The sequence below is a fragment of the Passer domesticus genome, chromosome 19 (assembly GCF_036417665.1).
Source record: "Passer domesticus isolate bPasDom1 chromosome 19, bPasDom1.hap1, whole genome shotgun sequence".
NCBI classification, from domain to species: Eukaryota; Metazoa; Chordata; class Aves; order Passeriformes; family Passeridae; genus Passer; species Passer domesticus.
In genome coordinates, this window is record NC_087492.1 from 5,401,611 (window position 1) to 5,428,158 (window position 26,548).

The 26,548-nt window shown below is 44.6% G+C and overlaps 2 protein-coding genes across 10 annotated transcripts; one reads left to right on the plus strand and one right to left on the minus strand.

The window, feature by feature from the left end:
* Window positions 1–321: 321 nt before the first annotated feature.
* MRPS17 (mitochondrial ribosomal protein S17) lies at window positions 322–3,509 on the minus strand. The gene is made up of 3 exons (XM_064394410.1): window positions 3,415–3,509; window positions 2,060–2,206; window positions 322–1,056 (listed from the first exon to the last, which is right to left on the minus strand). The coding sequence occupies exons 2-3, from the start codon at window positions 2,180–2,182 to the stop codon at window positions 766–768; spliced, it is 414 nt and encodes a 137-aa protein (XP_064250480.1). The 5' UTR covers window positions 2,183–2,206; window positions 3,415–3,509; the 3' UTR covers window positions 322–765.
* Window positions 3,510–3,546: 37 nt separating this feature from the next.
* Window positions 3,547–25,069, plus strand: LOC135283509 (merlin-like). 9 transcript variants are annotated; one of them, XM_064394400.1, is made up of 20 exons: window positions 5,044–5,375; window positions 5,500–5,655; window positions 8,100–8,339; window positions 9,476–9,593; window positions 11,198–11,323; window positions 11,682–11,804; window positions 14,194–14,277; window positions 14,693–14,761; window positions 15,024–15,106; window positions 15,783–15,858; window positions 16,268–16,405; window positions 17,963–18,037; window positions 18,380–18,493; window positions 18,888–19,010; window positions 19,510–19,727; window positions 20,595–20,697; window positions 21,342–21,469; window positions 22,005–22,155; window positions 22,839–23,048; window positions 24,007–25,069. In XM_064394400.1, the coding sequence occupies exons 3-20, from the start codon at window positions 8,332–8,334 to the stop codon at window positions 24,040–24,042; spliced, it is 1,983 nt and encodes a 660-aa protein (XP_064250470.1). In that variant the 5' UTR covers window positions 5,044–5,375; window positions 5,500–5,655; window positions 8,100–8,331; the 3' UTR covers window positions 24,043–25,069. The 9 variants fall into 9 exon arrangements, with proteins under 9 accessions (XP_064250475.1, XP_064250473.1, XP_064250469.1 ...); XM_064394405.1 differs by lacking the exons at window positions 5,044–5,375; window positions 5,500–5,655 and adding an exon at window positions 3,547–3,580; XM_064394403.1 differs by lacking the exons at window positions 5,044–5,375; window positions 5,500–5,655 and adding an exon at window positions 3,579–3,703.
* The last annotated feature ends 1,479 nt before the right edge of the window (window positions 25,070–26,548 follow it).

The window sequence follows — 26,548 nt, forward strand, 5'->3', positions numbered from 1 at the left end:
AACTGTTCTGGCCTTCACTCCACATTAAAGCATGCAGCAAACCAGCCCCTCTAGCTCCCCAAAATGTGTTATCTTAATTAGCTTTTCTGTTGAGACTAAATCTAATCACTTTTAGGTTTTGTATTCCCATCAGCTCAGCGAGATCCAGCTCTGCCAGGATGAAATCCTGCCTTTGGTCAGGGGACAGAGCCAACCACACTAAGCTGCCCAAAGCTTTCATTCTCACCTCTCTGCCACTGTAAAGGCAAAGGGCTGTGTTTTTGTTAGGTTGGAAGTCAGAAGGCACTGTAAGAGGAAATAAGGACACAAGCATGCAGCTGGTTTTAAAATTCTACACTTCCTTTCAAAAGCTTTAATAGCATCATTTCCAGTAACCCTACAAACCACAAAAGACTCCCTGAAATACAGAACAACCAAATAATATAATGACCCTCCCACCAAAATTAAACATCACACAGCTGTAGTCTTGTCTTAACACAGAGAGGTCATTCCAGGAGGGCAGCTGCCTTTGGGAACTGTCACTGGGGCAAAGCTACAGGCAACAAAATGAAGTGTGAACACTAAACTTGCATTTTTCTCTGTATTTTCATTCAAAGCTCCAGGTGCCCATCAACCTGCAACATCTCTTTGCATAAGCAACTACATGTACTATTTATTTTGACTACAAATTTCACTGAAACATTTAACATATCACAGCAGGGCCTCAAACATCCATGACAGGGAGACACAAAAGCTGGAAGCCCTCTGCTTAAAATATTTCCCCCACTATTTGTCTGTTGAACAAACTTTAAGTTCCTGAAGTTTCTCACTTAGATAGGTGGTATCTGCCTCGGTGAGGTTTTCTGAATCTGACAGGTTTTCCAGGAATCTGGTTCCTGCACAGGGCTTTCCTGTGATGGGATCTATGACATTGCCAACCTTGAACACAATTTCAGCCAGTTCGTGTTTCACGTGTTTGCTCCTTCGCTCGGGCAGAGCTTTCAGAAGAACAATGTCTCCAACAACACACTGCTGCAGGGGGTCGTGGGCAAAATAGGTTTTTCTTTTGTTAAAGAACTGTAAAAGGAACAAAAATAAAAAAAAAAGAAATCTCGGTATTATATTTCAAAGTTATGTGATGGATAAATATATAATTAATATCAAATAAATAAATTTCACTGAAGTTTTGTGTATGTTTTAAAGTGAGATTCAGTTTGGATCATGTAGAGAAATGCAACTGTGCACTCTACAGGTTCTCCACAGACAGCACAGCACTGCCCTTCCCAATCTCTTGCCAGGATAGCGTTGCCAACACTTTCCTCCAGTGAGCCTGGAGGAAAGCAGATGGGGAAGAAAAAGCTCTGAAATCTGTATTTCAAAGCTTTTTATGTGAGAGCTTTTTTGCTGAAATTTTTTTTTCATATAAAAAGTTTGGGTTTTTTTTTCTTATTAGAACAGCAGAATTCAGAGTCCTTTATTAAATAAATTAGGTTAAGAAATAAAGGTTCTTCTACTGGATAAAATATTGACATGGGCTCCACAAGACCCATTTTCCAATCCTGACTCTACACTTAACCTTTTGGTTACCAAAATCAACTTATTCTACCTCCATGTAGCACTGTTTCCCTATTTAAAATGGAGAAAATACAATTTTTAACCTTCCTGCTTGAAGTGCATCTATAAGGGCTAAGTCCAAGATCACAGAAACGTTACAATTATACATAGAGAAAAAAAGCCATAAAATTTATTGTACAAGTGACTAATAAACTGTCAAGTCTCCAAAGCATGCTCCACATGGACATGAAAAATTAAATCTAAGTGTGAAACAACAAAAGCTTACCTTCCCAAAAAGATCAAATGAAGTGCATTAACAAGGCACTTCAAAGAAATACATTTAGCAGGTAATTTGTAAGTCCTCACCACTCACTGCTTTTCATCCTTTGCAGTCATCCCCACAGCCACATCCTTAAGGAGTTTGATTTGTAAAGAGTCATCAAAACTTTTACGAGTTGAATCAGCAGAACATTTCTCCACAAAATACAAAAGGCAGCAGGCAGGAGAAGCTGTTCACTGGTGTTACCTTCAGCAAGTAGGGATCCAGCACGAGCCTGGTCACTCTCACTTTGGCAGTTTTCTGCATTTTGGTCCCAATCACTTTCCCCACTATCCATTTTGCATGGACAGCTCCACGTGGCACAGACATTGTTCAGTTATGGTCATGCAGTGCCTGGCAGCAAGAAAAGCAGATGTGTTACTGTAACAAAGCAAAAAACATCAACGCTTTCTGATCAATACCACAACTTTCCTTATTTCAGACTCACAGCTTCATTAGGTCTTTTTGTTGGAAGAACAGTTCAAAACTCCTTTTATTGCACTAGTTCAGCCTTTTTGACAATACAGAAGGGATGCCACTGTGTCCTTGCTATCAGTAAAAGTTTCTTCAGGACAGCAGGAAAACTGGACAGAACAGCATGAGGTGACCTCACCCCACAAAATTTGAGTCATCCCAACTGTCATTAATACAACAGAGAGAAGTGTAGCCATGGAAATGATTCATTGAATAATGAATTACACACACTCCAGCAGCTGTTTTGGCTGGAAACCTGTTCATCAGAACAGAGTGCACCCAAACAAGGGAGCAGCCTACAGCTTTTGTTCAAAGTCCTTCCCTCCTGTGCCTCTCATTATCAGCTGATGGAACCTAAGGAAGGTAATGAGCTTCTCAAGCCAGAAATGACACATCAAAGAGCTGTCTGATCCGTAGTACATGGGTTTGCTTTTGAGTTCTTTCCTGCAAGTAAATTATATTCCATTCCCTTATTTGGTTTAATTAGGGAGAGCTTTCCGTACCACTCTTGCAAGAGTCGGGGAAAAACCAACAGAAGACTCGAATCAATACAAAACTAATGGGGATTAATGACCATTTTCTCTCCCACTCAGATCCGCTGTGAAGCACAACCAACACCTGTGAACTCTCGGTGCCCCCCAATTTGTAAGACACTCGCTTTGATGTCCCAACACATCAAAAGCAGACTTTAGGGATACAGGGGCACAGCCCCAGGATGAAACGCCTCAGCAAACACTCGGGGGCCGCTTTTCCCCCGCCCGGCTCAGCTGAGGGCGCTCAGGGCTGGAAGGAACCAGCGTGGGGCCCCTCCTGCACCCCACGGCTAAACACCCCACGCAGCCAGGCGTGTGCAGCGCGGGCAACACCCGCCGAGCACCGGCAGCAGCGAGAAAAGAAGAAATGGAAGAGCCGGAGCCCTCGGCCCCCGCCAGCGCGGCTCCCCGCAGCGCCAGGCCCTGCCCCGGCGCCTCCGCGCCTCCGCGCCGCGGGGCTCAGCCGGGCGGGTCACGCAGCACCCAGAGCCAGCCGCGGCACGGGGGGACCCGCAGAGGCGAGCCGGGACCCCGGGCAGCCCCGTCCCCTCTCACCGCCGCCGCCGCCGCGCCTCGGGGCCTCACAGAGCCGGGCCCGGAACGGGCGGCGCCCAGCACGGAAGCGCCGCGCGGCGGGAAGGGGCGGGGCCCGGGCGGGCAGGGGGGCGGGGCTTCCCGGCCCTATTTAAAGGCGCAGGCGGCGGCCGCCCCCTCAGAGGCGGTGAGGGAGTTACGAGCGTGGGTTTGTGTGTGGCGGAATTGGTTAAAGTTAGGAAAGATCTCTAAGAGCTCTTTAAAGATCCTTAAAGATGATGGAGGACAAGCCTTAAGAGGAATGGCTGAGGTCACTTCATTTGTTCAGCTTTGAGAAGATGAGACAGGTCACACCTTATTGTGGCCCTCAGTATTCTCATGAGGGAGAGGTGGAGCAGGTTCTCATCCTTTCTGTCTCATCTGTGACAAGGCTTGAGGAGATGGCTGGAGCTGAGTCAGGGCAGGTTTATGTTGGATATCAGGGGAAGGTTTTTCACCCAGGGCATGGTGGAGCACTGGAACAGGCTCATTGGTGCAGTGGTTATGGCACCAAACCTGACAGAGCTCAAGAACTCTGATATGTGGTGGGGTTCTGGAACGTTCTGTGCGCTGTCGGGAGTCGGACTCGATATTCCTGATGAGTCGCTTCCATCTCAGGATATTCTGATTCTTTCATTGTGAAGTCCAGCTGTATCCAGCACTGCCACCATAACCCCAAACCACATCACCCAGCACCCGATACAGACATTTCCAGGGATGGTAACCCCACCATGGCAACCTGTTCCCATGCCTGACCACCCAAACAGTGAAAACACTTTTCCTAATATCTAATCTGAATCTCATCTCACTTTAAAGCTGTTTTTTCTTGTCTTCTCACTGCAAGTAGAACAGCCTAACCCTACCTCACCACAGCCTCCCCTCAGGTAATTTTGGGGAGGGATGAGGTTCCTCCCTGAGCCTCCTCTTCCAAACAAATGCAGGCTGTGGGTGCTGAGGAACCCCTTTACATGGAATTTTGGGGATGGAGCTGACTCTCAGTACAGCCCCTTTGAGGTTTCTGCACATCAACACGTGCTGTGCTCTTCCCCTTGCTGATAAGTGATGGATGTGAGACAAATCTTGAAGGTTTTCCATATAAATCTGGAATAATTATAGTAGATATGGAGTGAGAGCTGGCCTGTCCTTGCTATCCCTAACCTGGATATATATCCATAACCTGGCAGATAATCAGTTTCTATAAATCTCTGTATAAAATGGAGAGTTAGCAAAAAGCCCCCAAACTACTTAGAAACTGAATAATGGCAAAATTATTACATCGAGGTAACGTGCTCCTGGTCTTTCCCTGTGACTTCAGGCTGAGGCCATCCCTTTTTTTATTTAAATGTGCTCCCTTACCCCTTTCTGCTGATCTTTTGGCTGCTGCCCAGTTTAGAGCCTTGTTCTCTTTTCGGTGTGTGGGTGTCCCATCATCTCTCACGGCAGGAAGAGGACGGGTAGGGAATTATGTTTAATTAACAGCACAACTCCAGGCAGTTTCCTTTCTTAAGGTGGCTGATATGGGCAGAACAGGAGACACTGTTGAAATAATTTGATCACGTACCATCCAAGGAGTTATTCGGAAGTTCATTATCCATTTTTACATCTATCCAAGCCAAACCTCGTGGGTTTCTGTTAGTTTAGTGCCTGGTTGTTTGAATTACAGAGCGGGGAAGTGGGGAGGAGCCCTGGTGCAGGCAGGAAATGGTTAAAGTGTTCCTATCACCTGGGAAAGCGATCCTTTGATTTTTCAGAGGGCGCTAACATGCTGCAGTTCATGGAAACAAAGGGAAAGGGATCAAGTAGAAAAGTTGTTCTTGGATTTTATTCTCAGTGGCAAAACTTCTGAGGGCTGGATATTGATGTCTGCGGGGGAAATACGGAGTTTTTGGATTAAAAGGGTTTTTTTCCCCCTTCTTATCGTCATTCAAAATAGGATCTGTGAGGTAAGTCTTGATCCAACTGGTGACTTTAGATAACTTCTTTTAAGAGTGAGGAGTAAAAAAACCCTTTATCTTGCTGACCCATTTTAAAGCAGTGAATTCTTTGCTGAAATTGTTCCTCGGGCAGGGAGCAGAGGCAGGAGCGTGAGTCAACAACTGCACCGAGCCCGCGATGCTCTCCTGTGTTGTCTGCATTCAGACGGCTTGCATTAATTCCTGAGCTGGAGTATGGAAATCCAGGAGAAACAGAATGACTCAGGGGAATTTGCCACTCGGAGCTGCAGTAAATATTTCAGCGCTGACACTCTTTCAAGCTGTAGTAGTGGCTATGCTAATGTGCTTTTGCAGTGGGGTGCTTCAAGCATCTTCTGGTGGTGGCTCTTAAAGTAAATTCCCAGTTCTTGTCTCTGGAATCCTCGTTGCTGTCCCAAAGGTTTTGGGTTTCCAGCTCCATGCTGATCCTTTCAAGCTGATTCATTATGAAGGTGTAAGAGGGTCTGGATTGTCATTAATTCTTTGCCTGTCTGCACCTGAGTTCTCACCTTAAAAAGTGCTGCTGGATTTTGTGTGTGTGTGAAAACAGATGGTTTTCCACCCCAGTGCGGCTGCCCCAAGGGTGATGGATGGTGATGGCTGTCCCTGAGAGCCAGTGCCACCTGAAGGGAAGTTTTTACACCCCATGGAGAATCCCACAAACCCCACCCATTCCCCTTCACTGAGCATAAATCGCACCCTCACTCTTGGGCACCTTGAGAGGTTTGTCTCCAGGGTGCTGAGTCCTGGTGGATGTCTGGAGCTCGGTGAGTGTGTGCTGATGCAGGTTTCACCTTTCCCTCTCTGCCTGCCTGTGGGTGCCTCCCCGCGTGGATCACAGTGCAGGCTGTGCCGTGACACATCGGCCTCGCTGCTGCCACAGCCACCTGGCCAGTCCTTCCTGCTCTTCCCACCGCACCCCGCGCTGTGCTCCTGCTTCCTCCCTCTCCAGGAGGGACAACACTCAAACCCAGAGCTGCTGGATGTCCCTCCTTTCATCTTGGGCACCAGCAGAGACTTGGGGCTCTTTGTTCCTTCCCATTTTATTCCCCATCGCTGCCTCGCTGTTCCCCTCGCCACACCAAGCTTTTATCACTCATCTCCCTGTGCTTGTTCCCAGCTCCTGAACTCTCTGTTCCCAGGTTCTGGCTCAGCAGGAATCTTTCATCACCCTGCCCTGTTTTGCATTCATGCTCTGATCCATCACATTTTGCTCCTTCTGGATCCCTGTGGCACCTGCAGGAATAAATCACTGGAGCTGGGTGTCAGGAGCCTTGGAGTACTGGATTCCCTGTTGTTAGAAGGAATTGCTTTTGCATTTACACAAAAAATTGCAAACCCCTGTATTTTTTTTATCTTGCTTTTTTTTTCAGCAAGATTTCTCTTATTTGAAAAAAGTTCTTTCTCTAAAATCTTCTCTGCTAAGTGCTCTTGCTTCTGTTGTCAGGATCTGACATTCATTTCAGCTATTCAGTGTGAAAACCCTTTCCAATTTCTTTACCAGTGCTATTGATTAAAATGCAGTTTACTTTTCTGGGGAAAATTTGATATTCAAAAATGTCTTTTTGCTGTGAGTCAGAATGTACTTTTCCATGGAATAAAAATTCTGGAAAGAACAAAAAAAATGCTATTGGAAATGTTGAACAAATTATATTGTCATTTCAACCTGGTTATATAAGAAAAAAGAAATAACTTCAAAGTCCAAATGAAAAGCTCTGGTATTTTCCTCATATTTTGAGAAAATGAGTACATTTTCCTCCAGCTGCTCAATTTTATCTGTTCAGAATTTTCCATATGAAACTCTGAGAATGTTCTGTACTGGCCCTAACTCCGAGTTCCTGTTTAACTCAGCTGGCTGTTTCAGGTTACATATTAAAAATGAATTATGAAGCTTTTTTCTCCTTAGTTTTCAGCCATTAATGTTTCTTCTAGAAACTAATAAAACTATTTCCATTTTTGTATAGAAGTCTGTAGTTCTCAGGCTATAAATGCTGTATGGTACAATTATTTACCATTTTGAAAAAAACTGATGGAAAAGATCTTTGGAATACAACAGGTTAAAAATTAATTTTGTAGATTAGAGATCAAAAAATGTCTGTGGTAATTTACTGCTGGTGTGGATGCCCTCACATGATGCTCTCCCTGTCAATATTGCTGTGGTCATTTTGGGGATTTTCAATATTCCCTTTTTCCTTCATTGAAACTTCTTTGCTGTGCTAAGTAGAAAAGACCTGAGCTCTGCTCAGCTGGGTGCACTGAGCTGCCCAAATTATAGAAGAAAGTTTGTGGCAAGGTCTGGTTTTCACTGTAAAATGTAATCCCTGAGGAGAAAGGTGCCCTGGAGTGATGGATTTGGGCTCTGGCTGTGCTGCTCTTGCCTTTCACTGGTTTTGGGTGCTGTGGCTCTCCTGGGCTGGTGGTGGCCCCTGCCAGGAGGGACCAGCACTGGGGGAGTCCTTTGAGGGTTTGGGTGCCTCCAGTCCCCAGGACAATGCTGTCACATTGTTTTGGGGGGAAGTTCAGAAAGAGAAATGCCTCCCTGTGCTTTTCCAGCACTGTAATATCCTGATTATTGAATTTTCCTCAGGCTGCACCTTCATGAAGCCCAATATTCCCTCTCCTGAAGAGCAGCCATTACCACATCTCACCACTCGTCCTTCCTCTGTTCCAACCTGTGCTTTCATCTCCCCACAGATGATTTTCTAGCCCTTGGACCTCTCCTTGGGACTCCAATTACCTTCCCAGCTCCAGAAGTGGTGCCCCAAACCCAAAGAAGACTTCAGCAGAAGCTCCACCAGAGGCAGCTGGAGGGAGAGGACTCCCCAACTCCCCAGTGGTGTCAGAGGGATGAATTTCCTCCTGAGCTGCTCCTCCCCACTCTGAGTTGTCTCCATCACTTGTTCTCAGCTCTGCCTCTGATATCCCTATGATTTGGTAACTATTTTATCTCTTCCCTGCCTCAACTTCCCTATAATCTGTAAAGAAAACATTCCATATCTGTTTCACCTCCTATTTAACCCCTCAAAATTTGTGGGTGGGTGGCACAAACAAAGTAAGTGAAAAAATCAATACATTTGCAAGCCAATTTAGAGCTCAGCAGAAAAAAAAGGAGCAAAATATTTTATGAAATCCTGGAAGGTGCAGGCAAATGGAAATTTTCAGTTTAAACTAGAGCTTTATTTTGGAATTCCTCAAGGGGAGATTGGAATTCTGCCACACTGTAATAGTCTTGTATTGCAGGAAACCAGGAATGCCTCAGTCTCTTGCCCTGTACAGTTCACAGATTCTCTCTACATTATACAAGTTTGACCTGTTAATTTTATAAAGTAAAAAGAAGCAAAAACCTTTACAGGCTGATTTCCTGTGCTCAGAAAGAAATGCCTGAGAACTGCCTGGAGCAGATTCACACCATCATTAACTCCAGCTTTCAATATTTGCTTTCCACAAGATTCTTGTGGAAGCAGCATCTCCTCAATTTTTTTGGGTGGCATGGAGGTGATCACATTTAGAATAGAAGATTTCTGATGGAATTTTTTGTCAGCTTCTGCAAAATTAATTTCACAAGACTTCACTGGGAAAATTCCTGTTCTAAATTACTTTTATCATTGTGAGTGAATAGCACAAAAGAATGTGGTAAATTCAACTGAATTTCAATGCATATATTCTTGGCATTTGTATGATTTCAGGGAGTTAAAACCTCGTGTTATAAAGAAATCCAAGTTTAGTTGCTGAAGGAGCCATAACTGATGGGAAAGGACTGTGTTGGATTTGATAGAACAAAGTTGAGCTGCAGTTTCTGGTGTTCTACTGAGTGGAGATGCTGCAGAGACCCTTGAGAAAGAGAATTTTATTTGTATAGCCAAAATCTGAGAAAATACAGCAATAACATTTTCTGAGCAACTTCCTTTAAGGAGCAAACTAATTTAAAAGGTTTTTCTTTCAACATCCTTATTAGCCTCAAAAAATGCATCTCTAACGGTGAATTTATTCTGCATGTTTGGACTCATCCTGCTTTGGAATCTAACCAAGAAAATGCTGCTGAATTTCCATCCCTCAATGTTTGATTTCAGGTGTGGCTGCCCTCATCAGCTGAAAAATATGTCCATCCGAGGCCTGAAGAAGAAACAACCCAAGACTTTTAAAGTCAGGATTATAACAGTGGATGCTGAGATGGAGTTCAGCTGCGAGGTGAGAGTGTCAGCAAGTGCTGGGAGCTGGGGAGTGCCCTTTGTGTTAGCAAGAAATTGGAAAAATTCACATTATCAGCTCGTGGATGGTCTTAAAGCTGATCTGCTATTTTTATAAATAATGGATTATTTAATCTCAGGTGTGTTCTTCTCTTAACTCTGTTCAGAATTTAAAGCTGTTTGCATGAAATCCATTTGACTGGCACAGCTAAATTAATACTAAAACTGCTTTCTTCATTCCAATTGTTTGTAAGGATCCTACTTCTCCATGAATATATATATATATATATATATTTGGAACTGACACAGCTCTTTAATACACTTCCAGCTTGGATAAACTGGTCGGAGCTGGTGCTAAGATGTTGATAAAATAATTTATAAACTGGTATTTTTGTTTTTTTCTCTTCCAATTTGCCATTTATAAACTCCAGGTCTTTACCTGCAATGGGTGTTTGGATCTCTGGGCAGAAGAGAAAAAAGGATTGATGAAAGAGCTGGCAGTTCTATTAATTATGGCTGATAAATTAATTAGGGAAGTCAAGGCTGGGGAAAAATAAATGATCGATTGCTGAATAAATTGGGCTGCACTATTGAAGGGACAGAACTGTCCCTGATTAATTAATTCCTAATCATCCAGCAAAAGCAAAACAAGTCACACAGCTATTTTGGGGTGTTAGAAAACTCAGTTCCAGTGGGACTGGCAGGTTTAGTGGGACCTGACTGCTCTGTGAGCCATTTAATGTAATTTATTAGGTCCTGCAGAGACAGGATAGATTAATCTTGTATGACTTACTGCTCTGGAGTACTTGCAGGCAGAATTGTGAAAATAAAGGATTTGGAAAATCTGATTTAGAGATCAGAGTCCATGTTAACAAACAGTGTATTCCCTCCTTTGCTACCTCTCCTTTCTCCCCAGACACTGCTCTTTTGCTGGGATGATTTCCAGTTTGCCACTCCAATACTGCCTAAAAGTTCACTTTTTTTTTTTCTTTTTGCCATTCAGTTTTTAGTTTTAGCAATTAGATAAAATCATCTTTCTGTGAAATGTGGTGAAACAGATGAGCAGCCTCTTTGGTGAAGGGAGCAAGGCATCAGACATGTGTGAATTTGGGACCTTGAATCAAAGTTTGCTCTCTGTGGCTGCTAAATTGAAATGAAAACATTTAAGAAGACCCATTTAAATCAAAGTAGGATAAAGGCTTGGCCTGGTGCCACTGAAATACCTGAGGGGTGTGAAAGGTGTTCTCATTGTTCAGCATTCCTACCCCGTGTCCTGATTTGATTTCCCCTGGCTTTCTCTCAGTCTCTCCAGTTTGTATAAACCATTGAGTCAAAATTTTGGACAAATATTAATAAAGACTTGCCACATCCCAGGGAATCAATAATACAATCCTCATTCCCTCAAGTGCTTGGTGCTTAAATGACTCCAGCTGCTCTCTGGATGTGTCTGGAGAGGGAGAGGAGGTGGAACACAGCAACTCTGACAGCAGCAGGAATATTTCATTAAAAACCTAAAGGTGAAATAAGATTTCACAGGAGGAAGGGCTCAAATGGAGCAAATTCATTTAGGATATCCATGTTTTTCTTGATTTTTCTCTCTCTCAGATGAAGTGGAAGGGAAAGGATTTGTTTGACCTGGTGTGCCGAGCCCTTGGTTTGAGGGAGACCTGGTTCTTTGGCTTGCAGTACACAATTAAAGGAATGTGCACCTGGTTAAAGATGGACAAAAAGGTACAGGAGACAAAATGGGTGGCAATTAATTATTTACTTCTATAAATATTGACTTTCTGGAGCATGGGAGCTAAAGGGATGTGTTCCATGACAACTCGGAATTTGACATGGTAGCTTTTCTTAAGGTGAAAATAGGATTAATTGCTCTGATTGCTTCTATCCCATTTGACCTGCAGCATCTCACACTAATCACCACTGATTGCTGTTAGATTAAAGATCAAAATTACCCTTCCCTCTAAAATATGGGAAGGCTTTAAGTGGATTATTGGCTGCTTTCTGATTTTCCTTGGGAATATTATCTTGAGACACTCATGAATAATTTTTGCTGCTGATTTGATTTTATTTTATCTGTAAACAGGTTTTGGATCAAGAAATCCCCAAAGAAGATCCCGTTAGCTTTCATTTTTTGGCTAAATTCTACCCAGAGAAGGTAGAAGAGGAACTCTTACAGGAAATTACCCAGCATTTATTCTTCCTTCAGGTGGGGAACAGTTTTGAACCATGAATTCCTTCTGTATTTCCCCCGGTCCTTTTGCATTGTCTTTGATCTTGTTGGCAGCTCAGGATAATTCTGCTTGCTTCAGCTCTCTCAAGAACTTTGTAGACATTATTTTTATGAAATACAAACATCTCTCCTGCCTGCTGTGGGTTTGTGTCCAGGTAAGCTGGATGTTTCATCTTCTGCAGGTTTTTGTGACAGCACCCAGCAGTTTGGGGGATAATTCCAAACCTGAATATTCCAGGCTTGTTTTGCTCCTTAACATGTGTTTAAAAAATTAAAATTCCATGCAAAGCTGGAACTGCTGGAAGAACTGTGAGGTTTTTGGAGAGATTTTGTGCTGGAGAGCAAAAACCTCTAGAAAACAAGTACTCCCTAAACCTTCATTTTGGATTGTAGGGATAAAAGATCATGGAATTTGATAGGCATTCTGAAATCCAGGCTTATTCACATGGCAAGGTTTGAGAGGAGCAGAGCAGCACACACCATTTGAGCTCCATCAAAAAGGAGATGAAGGAGCAAATTCTTGGAGCTTTATCAAAAATAAAGATGGATCAACCAGGGAGAGCTCCACAGATGAGTTTGGCATGGTCACTTCCCATGTCTGGGACATCCAGCTTCTCTCCTGAGTCCCTGTGGAAGTTTCAGCCCCTGGAGTGTTGCTCTATTCCAGCAGGATGAGTCTGTGCAGGTAGCTGGGATAAATTCAGTCTGCAGCTGGAAATAAACCCAGTAAATTCCCTTGTTCCTTGAGGAGGATGTGCTAATGAAATCTTGGGGAAATGCTGCAGCTCTGAGGGTTCATAAACCCACCAGAACTTCATCCAGAACCTTCAACCACTTGGCAATTTATTTCTTCAGCTAATTTTGGAAAGGAATGAGGACAGCAGAACTTTTCCTGCTCTTTTAATCCTGATTTTTCCTTTTTTTTTCCTTTTCTGCTTGAACCTGCCTTAACTAGCAGATATGCAATTAGCAAATTCTTCTCATTCCAAAGTAGGCAAACAAGGCTGAAACAAATTGGAACTTGCAAAGTTTCCTGACTATAAGAACTTCAGCTCACACCTGGATGCTAATAGGAAAAACATGTTCAGACATCTGGATGCCTGAAGATTTCAGCTCTCCTGACTCTTCAGACCTTTGCAAATTAATGTGGCATAAATGCCTGAATAAATGTCATTGACTAAAGCTAAATATTGGCTGCTTAAAGATGAGGTAATTTATTGCTTCTTCATGAAGTTTCACAAAAAGTCCTTGTAAAAACTGATCACAAAAAACAAACAAACAAAACAACCCAGACACTTATGGGGGATTTATCCACATTGTTCTAAATTCTGGAGCATGATTTGCTCTGTGGAGAATGAAAGCAGGATCTTTCCAAATTGGAAGAAAAATATTTCCATTCTTTCCATTTTAACAGCTTAGAAAGAATGTTCCCTGCACTGTAACTCAGCTTCACAGATTGTGCTCACCAGGGACTAAATTTAAAAGCAAAACTTTCTTGGTGGTTCATTTCAGTTCCCAGCACCTACAGAGGTGTGTTTGTGAACAGAACTTGTGCTAGCTCAAGTCATTTTCTATTTGGAAATGTTTAAGACTGTGAGCTATGCAAAATTTTGTTGTCCTGTGCTGTTCCTAAGCTAAATACCCCTGAGAGGAGGATTTGGGAAGATTAATTTCCCCTTCCCTCTTTAGGTTTTCAAACAGAAATTGCACAACTGATTTAAAATCACACAACACCTTACAAACTATAACACCTCTGCTCTTGGTAGCACCACAGGTTATTAAAATGAAAATAATGTTGAAAGACTCTTTAGCATTGTCTGGTTGTGCTTAGACCACTGAAAATGAATAAATGAAGTGCTTTATTATTCAGCTTCTCTTTTGAGGCTCTCCTTTATTCTCTCATTCTGGAAAGCTGGAGAACATTTCTTGTGATTTTTATATGGCAGCTGCACAGCTCTGAGTCTGCTCTGCTTGGACCTGACCTCCAGAGCTGCCTCCCAAGCTAAAATCTGATGTCTGATGTATGCAAAGCTGACTTTTCCAAAGGCAGGAAAAAGAAAAAAGAAGGATTGTTAAAAGAAATGAAGCGCAGACAATAAAATTGATGTTTTATGGGATTTGCTTTTCTAGGACTCCTTATGTAAGTGTGTGGAGAGAGCTGACTGGCATTTTTGGTCTCATTAAATGCAATGCTAACTAAAGGCTTCCTGTGTTCCTGAATGCCAATTTCTTGTTGCTGTGATTAACTCCTAAAGGTGATATTTGCTGCCAAGTTCTAGTCTGGGCATGTCTGCTTTCATTTCAAGCCTGACTTAAGTCCTGACTTTGAGCTTCTTGAACTTGCTCCCTTTTTCTGTTGGTTTAGGTTAAGAAGCAGATCCTGGATGAGGAAATCTATTGCTCACCAGAAGCTACAGTTTTACTGGCTTCTTACGCTGTTCAGGCCAAGGTTTGTGCATAGAAAATCTCTTTTTTAATTGTCTTTTTTCTGGTTTAACCCAACACATCTACATGGTGGTGTGTAAAACACAGCAGGGGTAAAATTTGCTGGTAAAGTTGGTCATCCTTGGAGGTACAAGCACAGCACATCCTTGGAGGTACAACACAGAAAAAAAAACAACATTAAATGCCACTACAAGGATTTTTTTTCTATGCTTCTGCAATTTAGGGGATTTATTTGGGCCTAACATTTTAGTGTAATCTTTCTGGAAGGATCTTCCATGGACTGCTCAGATGAGGGGATGTGTGCAGGGGAACCAAAATAAAATCTGCCTTAGGCCTTCACTTCAAACTATGCAAGGAACAACTCCCTCAGCATTCTGCCTCTAACAATCTGAAATAACTCTTTTTTTTTTTTGGGACAGTATGGTGACTACGACCCAAATTTCCATGAGCCAGGCTTTCTAGCCCATGATGAGCTGTTACCCAAAAGGGTGAGTCTTAATTTGATACAAACCCAAATCTTTGAATTTCCTTTTTTTGCAGTGCAAAATCTTTCAGTCTCCTCTTTTGCAGTGCAAAATCTTTCAGTCTCTTTTTTGCAGTGCAGATATTGCTGGGCATTAATCAGAGCATTAAAAACTCTGCAAAATGCCCAAGCTGTGAGCTGCACCTCTGCATTTTCACTTTGCCTGGGAGAGGCAGAGCTTGGATTTGGATCTTCCCAGGGATCCAACCTCCCTCCTTCTCCTGCAGGTGCTCAGGCAGTACCAGCTGACAGCAGAGATGTGGGAGGAGAAGATCACTGCTTGGTATGCTGAGCACAGGGGTATTGCCAGGTAGGAAATCTTTGCATTTCCTGGAAACCCCATACATTTATTTATGGGATTTGTTGTTTTCAGTGTAATTCAGCCCGTCTGGAAATCCAATTAAACAGTAAATAGGATCTGTTAGCACCCAGAGGCAGCTTTTCCTAATATTTAGGTTCGTTCTGTTTCTGTCTGTTCTGGAGGCTTCTTAGCATTATTTTTGTTGAATATTTTCCTCAAGATTCACTGATTTACTTTGAAGGGAGAAGAAAAGTGGGTGGAGAGATTCTCACTCTTCTTTGGCCATGGCAAAGAGCTCTGTCCAGTACTCTTTTCTCAATGAACTCTATTTCCTGAAGGAAATATATTCTTGGAAAACAATGGAAGGGTTGTTTTCCAAGACATGGAGTGGCAAAACTAACCCAGGGATAAGACTTTTAATGAATTTTAATGAAGATTACACTATCCACGAGTCATCTCTTGAAATAGGTGCAACTTTTATTCTTTATTATTCTTTATTTTATTCTTTATTCTGTCCAGATGCTGTTTTTATTATCCTTTTTTTTTTCTATTATTGAGAGCAAGATGGCAAAACTAAGTTTGTACAAAGGGTCAGATTGCCTCTTCTTTTCTAAGTGGGAAATGGAGAGTCAGCCAGGAGAGAAAGGCTGGAAAGGCATTTCATAATCATGGCTTTATTCTCCAGGGATGAAGCTGAGATGAACTATCTGAAAATTGCCCAAGACTTGGAAATGTATGGTGTCAATTATTTCCCAATTGCTGTAAGTGCCTTATTTTAGCAGTTTTTACTTGCTGCAAATGATGGTGCTGTCCTTTTAACATCCTCCAGGGAGTTTGCAACTGGGACTCCTGACTTCTGGTTTTGTTCTGACTTGGTTTTCTTGCCTGCTAAATAAGCAGGTGAATAAAACAGTTAAGATTAATATTTTACAACCTGACAAAAGTTTTGAGTAACTCCAGGTATGGAATAGGAAGGAGAAATAGTTTGAGTTGCTATAAGCAGCCTAAAGGACTGAGTTTATTATTGCCAGTGACAGCATTCATAATATTTTTATAAACACCAATTGCCTAAAATACAAACAAATATCAATATATTAAAATAGGTGCTTCTTGTCTGTGGTTGTTTAATGTCACCAAAAATGCCATTTACTGATCTCTCTTGTTTTTTAGCAAAACAAAAACCACACAGATCTCCTGCTTGGAGTTGATGCCAAAGGTATTCATATCTACAGCATTAATAACAGGTTCTCCCCCAATAAATCCTTTGAGTGGAGCTCTATCAGAAACATTTCCTGTAGTGAGAAGGAGGTATGATGGCTTTGATGTATTATTCTTTTTCCACGGGCATGGGTGTGGACTGGGATTCTTGGAACAGCCTGAAAGCTTCCTCTGTTGAAATAATTTTGGGGGAGAAGGGGAAAATCCTGGGGAGCTTTGTTACAAAACTAAAAATAACAGCCCTGCCTTGCAGATGAGCTCGAAACCTGAGTTCCCTGAGGCTGCTCTGAGCTCTGACTCTGTGCTGGCTCCTTCCCTGCTGCTTGGCCTTTGCAAAACAAATGTGTTGATCTCTGAAAAAGACAGACATTATGAATGCCACCGTGCCTGCCTTGCTCAGTTATCCCAGCAGGAATTCCGTGATCCACAAAACCTGAATGCTGTTTGCACACACAGAAGTCCTTGCAGCTGAGCCTTGGAGCCCAGTGGCAAGAGGGGACATGCAGGGAGGGATTAATGGTTTTCTGCCAGTTTGTTGGGACATGATTTCACTCCCCAGCACTGCAATTTCACTGTGAAGCCCAGCTCTTGCTTCTAGAAAGGGAAGGAGTGGGGAAAATTTATTCTCAGTCCAAATCATGGGCTGTGTGGAAGGCTGTAATCAGAAAAAACAAACCCAGGGAAACTGCAGTGGTACTGGAATACCTGGAATTTGTCAGCCAAAGGGCAGCACAGCCTGTTCCATTTTCTGTGGGACTTTTGGAAAACAGCCCACAGAAACTGAGGTCAAAAATTAAGATTAGATTTTTAGATTCATATCCATTAAATCAGAGGGGACTACAGGTTTGCTGCCTCCAAAACAGTTTTGGTCTCTGATATCATCAAACTTCCCCTGAAATGTGTGAATAAACTGCTTTAACTCCCTTTTGGGGGGAAATTGGGCAGCCCTGTGTTTAAGGTTCACTTTATTCAGTGACACATCTCAGCCTTGCTCCTCAGAAGGCAGCCAGTCATTACCTAGAGGGTGAAAGGAGCTCTAGGACATGATCCTGGTGACTCAAATGCCCTGGAATTATACAGGAATTACCTGGCAGATGAATTAGAGGAATTGAGTGCCAGGGAACCCTGAGGAACAGAAAACAGGGCCTTTAAAAAAAAAAAAAAAAAGGGGCCATATTTTGTTCTGCAGCCAAACAGAGCACAAGGTGTGGTGGCAGCAGGACTGCCCTGCCTGGCCTCTGGGAACAGCTTGGGACTGAAACAGTGAGGAAGCCTCCAGGACTTTGACCTGCTGCTCTGAGGAACAAGTCCTTGGGCTCTTGACACATTTGTTTTAGGTGTTGCTGCTGTGTCCTGTTCTCCTGATACCCAGGGCTTGTTCCAGAGCTCTGGGGACAGTGCACAGGTGGCATCAGGAAAATCCCCATCCACACTGGCACTGGGCTGGGCCTGGGGTCTATCCTCCAACACAGCTTGATGAACAAAACCAGTTTTACATCACCCTGCCCCTATTTGTGGCATAAATCACTGCTTCCCCAGAGAGAAGTGGAGATGAGCTCAAGTTTGCATTGGTTTTAATAGTTTCAATTTACTTTTCTCCTCACTGTGCTTCCTTTCTTTTATTTTTTTTTCCTTTTGTCTGTGTAGTTAACTATTAAACCCCTTGACAAAAAAGCAGAAGTCTTCAAGTTCTTCTCCTCTCAGCTCAAAGTGAACAAACTGGTGAGTGAATTGCTTTCCTGCTTTAAAGCTGAGCCTGACTGACAAATACTGTTTGTAAACAAAACTGTGATCTTGGGATCTCAGCCTAGATCAGCCTGTGTAATTCAGGAAAAATGGGATCAGAGGGGGATGATGGACAGAAGGAATCTCTCATCCTGTTACAAATTTACCTGAGCTGTTGTGTGCCTGGCTGTGAGCCTGCCCTGGGTGCTGATTTTCTTGGAGCTGCCAGCACTTGTGCTGAAGTCAGAATTGTCCTGTGAGGCCAGTGTGAGCCTCTTTGTCCCTCTGGCAGGGGCACAAATCCATCAAAACCCCATTTGTTTTGCCTTTCCTATCCAGATTTTCCAGTTGTGCATTGGAAACCACGACCTGTTTATGAGGAGGAGAAAAGTGGACTCCATAGAGATCCAGCAAATGAAAGCACAAGCCAGGGAAGAAAAAGCTAGAAAAAAGGTAGATTTTTCCTCCTCCTCTGCTGCTGAAGACAGTGATTATTATTGCAGCTCTGCCCTTGCTGCTCCTGTGTTCCATCAGTGTGTGTGTGGGAGGTGAGGAAGAGCAGCAGGGTTGAATGTGGGAACATCTCTGGCACCTGAGGAGGTCAGAGGTGTTTGTGTGGAGAGGTGACCCCAAAGATTTGGGGCACAAACCAAATCAATCCAAGGGCTCTCCCAGGAGCCTGAAATAACCAGGAGTGTCTGCCTGAGGAGTTCCCTGCTGCAAAGCTCAGGCAGCTCCAGCATCTCTGCTGAGCTGGAGGGCAGCTCCTTCTTCTTTTGATGCATTTCACTCAGGCAAAGGTGAGCTTCTGCTGCAACCCCACCAATATTGCTCATCCTGCTTCCAGATGGAGAACCAGAGGCTGGCCAGGGAGAAGCAGCTCCGAGAAGAAGCTGAGAGAGCCAAAGAGGAGCTGGAGAGGCGCCTTTTCCAGCTGGAAGATGAAGCCAGGCAGGCCAACGAGGCCCTGGTGAGTTACGCTGAATGCTCTTGTGCTTGGTGGGCTTTCTTGGTTTGGAAACAGGATTTTTTTAACACCAGGAGTCGTAGCTCAGACAAGGCTGGAGAGTTTCTGATCACTGGTGGAAAGGGCGTGCAGGAATCCCTGGAAAATCCTGATCTGCAATAATCTGTGTGCCATTCCCTCCCTGTATTTGGCTCACAGTGCTCTCTTCAGGCTAAGAGGGGGGGAAAGGAAACAATCTTGGAGCTGAAATTGGGAGAAAGAGGCAGCTGAAGGGGCTGGCTTCAGCTTTGTCCAGCTCTAAGATTTTTCTCTTTGCTTTATAGAGATGAGACACAGGAATTTCTGGAGCAGAGGAGGAACATTAGATCCTTAAATTGTTGGGTTTTTATTTAAAAAAATATTTTATCACTTGGTAAAAGATGTCTTCTGCCTGCCTGCCTGCAGGGGTGATTTTGGAGATTCTAGATAAGGACAAAAATGAAGAAAAATTCTTTCTCTTCAGCTCCGATCCCAGGAAGCAGCAGAGCTGCTGGCTGAGAAAGCCCAGATTGCAGAAGAAGAGGCCAAGCTGCTGGCCCAGAATGCTGCAGAGGCCGAGCAGGAGCGCCAGAGGCTGGAGATCACAGCTCTGAAAAGCAAGGAGGAGAAGCGGCTGATGGAGCAGAAGATGCGGGAGGCGGAGCTGATCGCCGTGAAGCTGGTGAAGGAGTCTGACAGGAGGTGGGGTTTGCTTTCCCCCCCTCCCTGTGCTCTCAGCTGGGCTGCAGGGAGTGCTGCTTTCCTCAGAGCCCAGCCCAGGAGGGAGGAATTATTTCTGAAGTGACACTTCGGAGGGACTAAGCCTCCTTGTGCCTTGTTTGTTCCACCTGGGTGCTGGTGTTGTATTGCAGGTCAGGTTTACAGAGGATCAGATGCAAAGCTTGTTTGGCAAGAAGGAGAATGTTTGGCAAGAAAGAGGTGTTTACCAAGAAAGATCCAGAATGCAGAAGCATCTTCTGTTTAGTGTTATCAAATGAGCACTGGCTACCTATCTAAATTTACTCTTTATAGCCTGTGAGATATGAGGCTGTTTTCATTCATTAGTACCAAGTGAATGGTCTCTTGTTTCCCTTTCAGATCTTTAAGAAGTGTAAAACCATGTAAACTCATGTTGAATATAAACAACTCTGAGTGTTTGCATGTTCCCTTAACATGCAGAGCAGGGCAGTGTTGACAGAGGATTTTTAACCCTGTTATTAAGAAATCCTTCTACTTGTTTTAGGATACTGCCAAGAAACTTGCCAAAATAAAGAGCAACCTCTCCCCACCTCAGGGAGGATCTCATGGCCTGGAGAAAATCTGTATCAGCAGGTTGTAAGTGAGCCCATGGAAATTAGGGAGTAGGAAAATCATGGTAATTCAGCACTTTGTGGAGCAGTGTCTCTGTCCTGCTGTGCCCAGTCAGTTCTCTGTGTGACCATCCTCCCACGAGTGCCTTGGGGTAAAGATGACACAGTGGTGGGCTTGTTCTCTGGAAGGCAGTGAGCCCTGAAATCCACGAGTTGGTTGGAAGCCATCAGCCATTCCCCTGAGGGTTTTCTCTTGCAGAGCCAAGGAAGCAGAGCACCTGAAGCAAGACCTGCACGAAGCCCGCGAGGCCGAACGCAAAGCCAAGCAGAAGCTCTTGGACATAACCAGGCTTAATTATCCTGTAAGTTCTGCTCCCCTGGGCACCACTTCATCCTCAGGGATAGTCAGGTGTTGGTGACATTTTTATAGCCCCCATCAAGCTGAGTAGTGGCATCCAGCTGGGGGACAAACTGGTGAGGGAAAGCAGTGTAGCGAGGGTGGAAGCTGGGTTTGTTCAGGGTGGTAAGAAAGGCAAGGCAAGAGTTAAAACCAGATCTGGTGATGCTTTTAGGGAGCAGAGGCTGCCTTGCCTTCATGCCTAAGTCGTGGTGCCATTCAGCCAGGCAGTTTTTGTGGACAGGGTTGTGCTGAGCCAGCTGTGTTATCCTGGCACATCCATCTGTCTTTAGGCACAGCAGGTGAAGTTGTCCCCAGCAAGAAGGCACTGCTGAAGGTCTGTGCCCCAACTCCCTCTGCTGCTCCAGCCCTGCTGAGGATGGGTTTCCATTCTCTGCTGAAATAGAAGCACTGCAGCCAGCATAAATCCCTGCTCTTGGATCTGTGGGTTGTGAACTTCAGCTGGGTGCAAGGGAAGGGCTGCAGGAGCATCTGTGTGTCTCAGAAACTTAGGAAATAGCTCAACATGGCACTCTTGCAGAACTGAGGAGGTAAATCCCAAATCAGCCCATCAGATGTGACTGACAGTGCTTGTGTTGCCTCTTCCAGCACATGGCCAAGTACCCCCAGTACTCCCCAGGTGACAGCAGAGATGCCAACTTTGACAAGGGATCCATCAAGCTGGATTTGAAGGACATTGACCTCAAGAGACTCTCCTTTGAAATAGAGAGAGAGAGGTATCAGCATGCTTGTGGTGCAAATGGATGAGAAAGGCAATGAAATCTTTGGGAATCAGAGTTCATCTTTAAATTATTTGGGATGTGCATATGGCTGGAGACCTTTTACTGAGATGGTGTGGGTGATGTCTGTGTCACACTGGCTTTTCACACAGGGGAAGGGTTTTTTGGTGGCATCAAGCCATGACAAATCCAGAACCTTCTGTCTTGGGGAGGGACAAAGCACCTTGCTGGACCAACAGCATGTGAGAGGACAGAAGTTTCCCTCTAGTGCTAAAGTGTGGAATTGCTGGGGGCTGATCCATCAGACATCCCTCAGTCTGGGAGGAAATGCTTGGTGAAAAGTGAGGCAGCAGAAAGGAGAGAAGTGAACCCCTTGTCACTGGGTCAGGGGAGCCAGGCTGGCATTGCCAGAGTTCATTTTACTTAAAAAACATAAAAAGAAACAAAACCCAACTCCCTTCCTTCCACAAACACCTGTTCTTGAGTTAAATTGTGCCACCCTAAACCTTTTGCCTCCAATGTGTGGACTCAGGCTGGACTACTTAGAAAACAGCAGGAAATTCGAAGATCGACTGAAAGAACTGAAGTCTGAAATTCATGCTCTGAAGCTGGAGGAAAAACAGGCTGGGCTTTACAGTCACTGGAATGAAGTGCTGGGCTCCTTGGATCGCTCCTTAGGAAGTGTAAGAACCCCAAATCCCTGCCCCTTTCTCCAGCATGAGCCCCAAAATGGAACAGTGTGTGTGTGCCAAAGGGAGCTGCTCTGTTCCAGTCCAAACCTTCACCAGCCTTGATGATAAAATATTAGAAGCATGAGCACTTTCAGAGCAAAATTCATGTCAAAACAAAATCTTAAGGCCTTTTTTCCTGCACTGAATACCAGGAGCATCAGCAAAAAATAATAATCTCATTTTATGATTATGAAATCCCAGTCAGTGTTTAAGGTCTTGGAGCAAATGAAATTGTTGTGACTAACACATTTAAATGTGGTTTCTTACAGTTTGCTTCACATTCTCATTCATGTGCTTTGTGGTTGCTGAAAGTCATATAAGCCTTGGTGTAATTTTTTTTGAATGCAATGAGGAACTAGACCCAGATTTTTGTCATAAGTTGCTTGTTATTTAAATAAACTCTTTGGCTTCTTCCTGCAGCAGGGCAGGAATAGGGCTGGCTTTGTCTGCAGGTTGTTCCTCATGTAGCAAAAATGGCTCTGAGTCAATGGTTTTTTAGAGACAGAAGGGAGGCTTGAAAAATGATGAGGAAAGATGGCCTTTATTTTCTGACTACTCATCTGATGTTCTTTTTGGCTTAACGAGTGTTGATATAGAGAGGGCATTAAATTTCCATGTGCTCTGTTCTTTTAAAGGCCCCATCATGGATGAAAACCTTCCAAACTGGAGATGCAGTGGATGTAAATCTTCAAAGACCTTTCCCTGCTTACTTGTTAAACACTGCAAGCAGCTGGCCCTGCACCAACAAAATTCAGCACATGGTGCCAGTGGAAAAGTCATCTTCCCAAGCCAATTCCTTGGCTGCCAACAGTGTGGGCACAGGAACCAGAAAACAGATTATAAAGGTAATCAGATTCGTAAGTAAATTCCTAAATGTTGGCTAAAAGTTGAGAGTTCAGAGAGGGTGGCTGCCTGTAGGACCTGGTTTGTCCTGCTCTGTCCCAGCCTCACAGCTGACAAGGCTTTTGCAGGATTTTGGAGCCCCTGGTGCTGGCACATCATTTGGGAATGTTTATAACTCGAGGCTGCCTGTTTTTTTCTCACTTCTGATCTAAGCTGGAGTGCAAAGCTGTAAGCCTTGGTAAATGAAGCAGAGATGTCTGTACACAGTAGGAGGATCTGTGTTAAATTTTATTTGTATCAGCCAGACTTGGAAATGAGAAATGTGCTCCCAGGTATAGAGAGCTTAAAACATACTGTGCCTGTCTTCTGCTTTTAAAAGGCAGGGAGGGAGAGACCAATAAATCCCCAGGCTCCAACAGCTCAGTTCTCTTCCATGTGCTCCCTGTCAAAGAGGCCTGAAGAGCAATGAGCTGGGTGTCAGGAGAAAAGAAGCTGCTTTGAAATGTCACTGGGCTGGAGAATGAGGAAGAGCTGGAAGGAAATGTGGTCTGGAGCAGTGGGAAGGAAATCAGCTGTCTGTAGGCAATGCTAATTGGGCAAGGTGTTGGGAGTGGGGAAAGCCTGATGGATTTGCTGTGGTTTATCTGAACAAAACTGGAGGGGTTTAGGATCAATTAAAAGCTCCTGAATACAACATTCAATACCTCCTTCAGGGCTGGTGTGCTTAGAACTAAAGGACACAGCTGAGTGCAGCAGCAGCTGAGGGAGCAGCTCTTTCTGAGGCAACAGAAGCAACTTTTAACACTAAACTCAGGGGTGAGGCAAATTTGTTTAAAGAAGGAAGAAAAAACTATTGCAGAGCATCTTACAAAAGGCTCCAGAGTTGGAGGAGAGGAAGACCCAGAGCAAAGGGAGTTACTTCCAGCCAGCACTAATTCTCCCTCTTTGATTTGCCTGCAGGTTCAGCAGCATGACTCAGATGTGATCTACATTTGAAGCCCTTGTTTCCTTGCCAGCCTGCTGGGTCTGGTGGCCTTTTTGCCTCTGTGGGGGCACTTGGGCAGCTCTGGCTGCTGCCAGGTGTGAGAGACAAGGCACTGTGGATCCAGAGCTGCCATCCAGCTCCCAGGCAGGTGCCATCAGCTGGGAATGCCACAAGTGCCCCCAGTGTGGCTGGGAGCAGTGCAAAGCCAGAGGAAATGTTGTTTACTGCCTGTGCACTTTGGAAGGAACACTTCAGACTTTGCTAAAACCCTTCCTCCCCCAGGTGCTTCACACACTTAGAGCTCTGCTGCTGGAGGAAGGATGTGAGGCAGCAAGTGCCCAGGAGGTGTCTGGGATGAGAAAATAGAACACAAGCTTGGTGTTTATCTCCACAACAGACTAATTATGTTTTTGGTCCAGTCCCTGGGACATGACTCCCACAGAGCTGCTCGACGTTTTAGTGTTTGCCTGCCAAGTATTTTCCTTCTCCTCCCCAAACATTTCTTGGTTCACTTAATTGATTTGCATTTCTCTGTGAGAAATCTCAGCTTTTAATTCCAGATGCAGAAGTGGACATCTTCAAGTACCTCCCATTCCTGGGGGAATCCTTTGTTTGGAATGCAGAGCTTCTGTTCTTCCAGTCCCCGACCAGATCAAGCATTTTCTGCTCGAGCAAACTCTGCATACATTAACTGCCTTCCCACTTCTGTGCAGCACAGCTCCCAAATTAGACAAAGACAAAAGATGCTGTTGGTGTCTGCTAAAGTGGGACTTGTTTCTGGTGGAGAGGTGCATGCAGCTAAGTGCCTGCCTCATTAGTAAAGCCCACTTGCATTTTCTGGTTTTGTGTGTGTTTAAGTGTCTGCTTCTCCATAAATCTTCACTCTGAGGACTTCTGGGGAAGCAGACAACATTCAGCTGGAGCTAAAGCAGGAGCCCAGCTGAACTTGTGACATGTGATATAAAAATGAATGGTAATGTTGTTAAATGTCTTGTTCTAAAAACCAAGATTAAAGAAAGAAACCAGGTTCAACAAAAAGCTTCCATTTCCTCTTGCTTCGAAGGGAGTGTTGTGTCAATATTCCTCCAGCATTAACAAGGCAGGTTTGGAGAGCAAACACCCAAATCTCCTCTGTACACATCTGCAGCAGGCTGGGCACAGAGGGGTGGCAGCTGCCTGTGGAGAGGGCCAGGAGTGCTCTGCAGGGCTGCCCTGACTGCTCCCAGCCCTGGCAGCACTTGCTGCCTTGCCTGGGTGGCTTGGGCTGTGTTCATTCTCTCCCAGCTCAGTCTGGCACGGGATGTTTGCAGAGCATTGGCTGTTACACACAATTCCTGAGCTGTCTGCAGAAGGCTGCTGTGTGAGAGGGAGAAGCTGTCAGAAATGCCAGAATGATGAGGCAGATGCTGTCATGGTCCCAAGGCTGGGGAGGGGGCATGGGCCAGGACTTGGGACAGTGAACCATCTCCTGTAGTAGCCAGGAAATGCTGCAGCAACTTCAAATGTGGCATTCTCAGATTTGAGGGTGAGGAGAAATACTGGGATTCCCCTGGTTCTTCTTTTCCTGTTCCCTCTTTTTCTGCATGTGCCTTACCACAGCCAAGGGAGCTTGTGCCCACATCCTTCACACGTGCTGGGCCTTCCTTCTGCTCTTGTGTCCGAGCTGCCCTGTGGAGCAGGGCCCAGAGGAGGAGACCTGCTCCACGTGCACCCTTGATTTATTTCTTTGGACTTAGTCCTGTAAATCCCAGTGAAGAAAAGGACAAGGTCACACTCCTGCCAGCTCAAATGCAAAACCTGCCTTTACATGCTGTTCTCAGCCTGCTGAGTCCTTGCTGGCCATTGCTCCTGTGCAGCACCACGTTCCTGCAGGCTGGGATGGGTGTTTGAGATGGGCCAGGAGGAGCTGGGATGTGCTGTGAGCCTTTTAGGTGGAGAAAGAAGAGCTAGGGTCAGCTGTAAACTTTTTAGGTGGGACAGGAGGAGCTGGGGTCTGCTGTGAGCCTTCCAGATGGAGAAAGAGGAGCTGGGAACTGCTGTGAACGTTTTAGGTGGAGAAAAATGAGCTGAAATTGCTGTTGGCCTTTCAGATGTGTCAGGAGGATGTAGAATCTCCTGTGAACCTTTCAATGGGGCAGGAGGAGCTGGGATCAGCTGTGAGCCTTTTTGATGTGTCAGGAGGATCTGGAATCTCCTGTGAACCTTCCAGATGGGGCAGGAGGAGCTGGGATCAGCTTGAGGAATGCACAGCCACACATGGAGTCAGGTGTGCTGTGCCCTCACAGGAGGCTGCTGCAAGGAGAAGTGCCAGCAGGGTGTTAATTTGCTTAAGCCCTGAGTAAATATTTGCAGCAATTAAACTCTGTAAGTTGGTGCTTCTGCTGCTCACGCTCACCTGCAGTATTGACCACAAGATCTGAGCCTGTGCTTCAGCTGAGGGAACTCTGAGGAGCCTGAGCCCTGATTTCCCCCAAGAACAGAAGACAGATCCACTTTCTAATCAGTGACTGCAGGGTT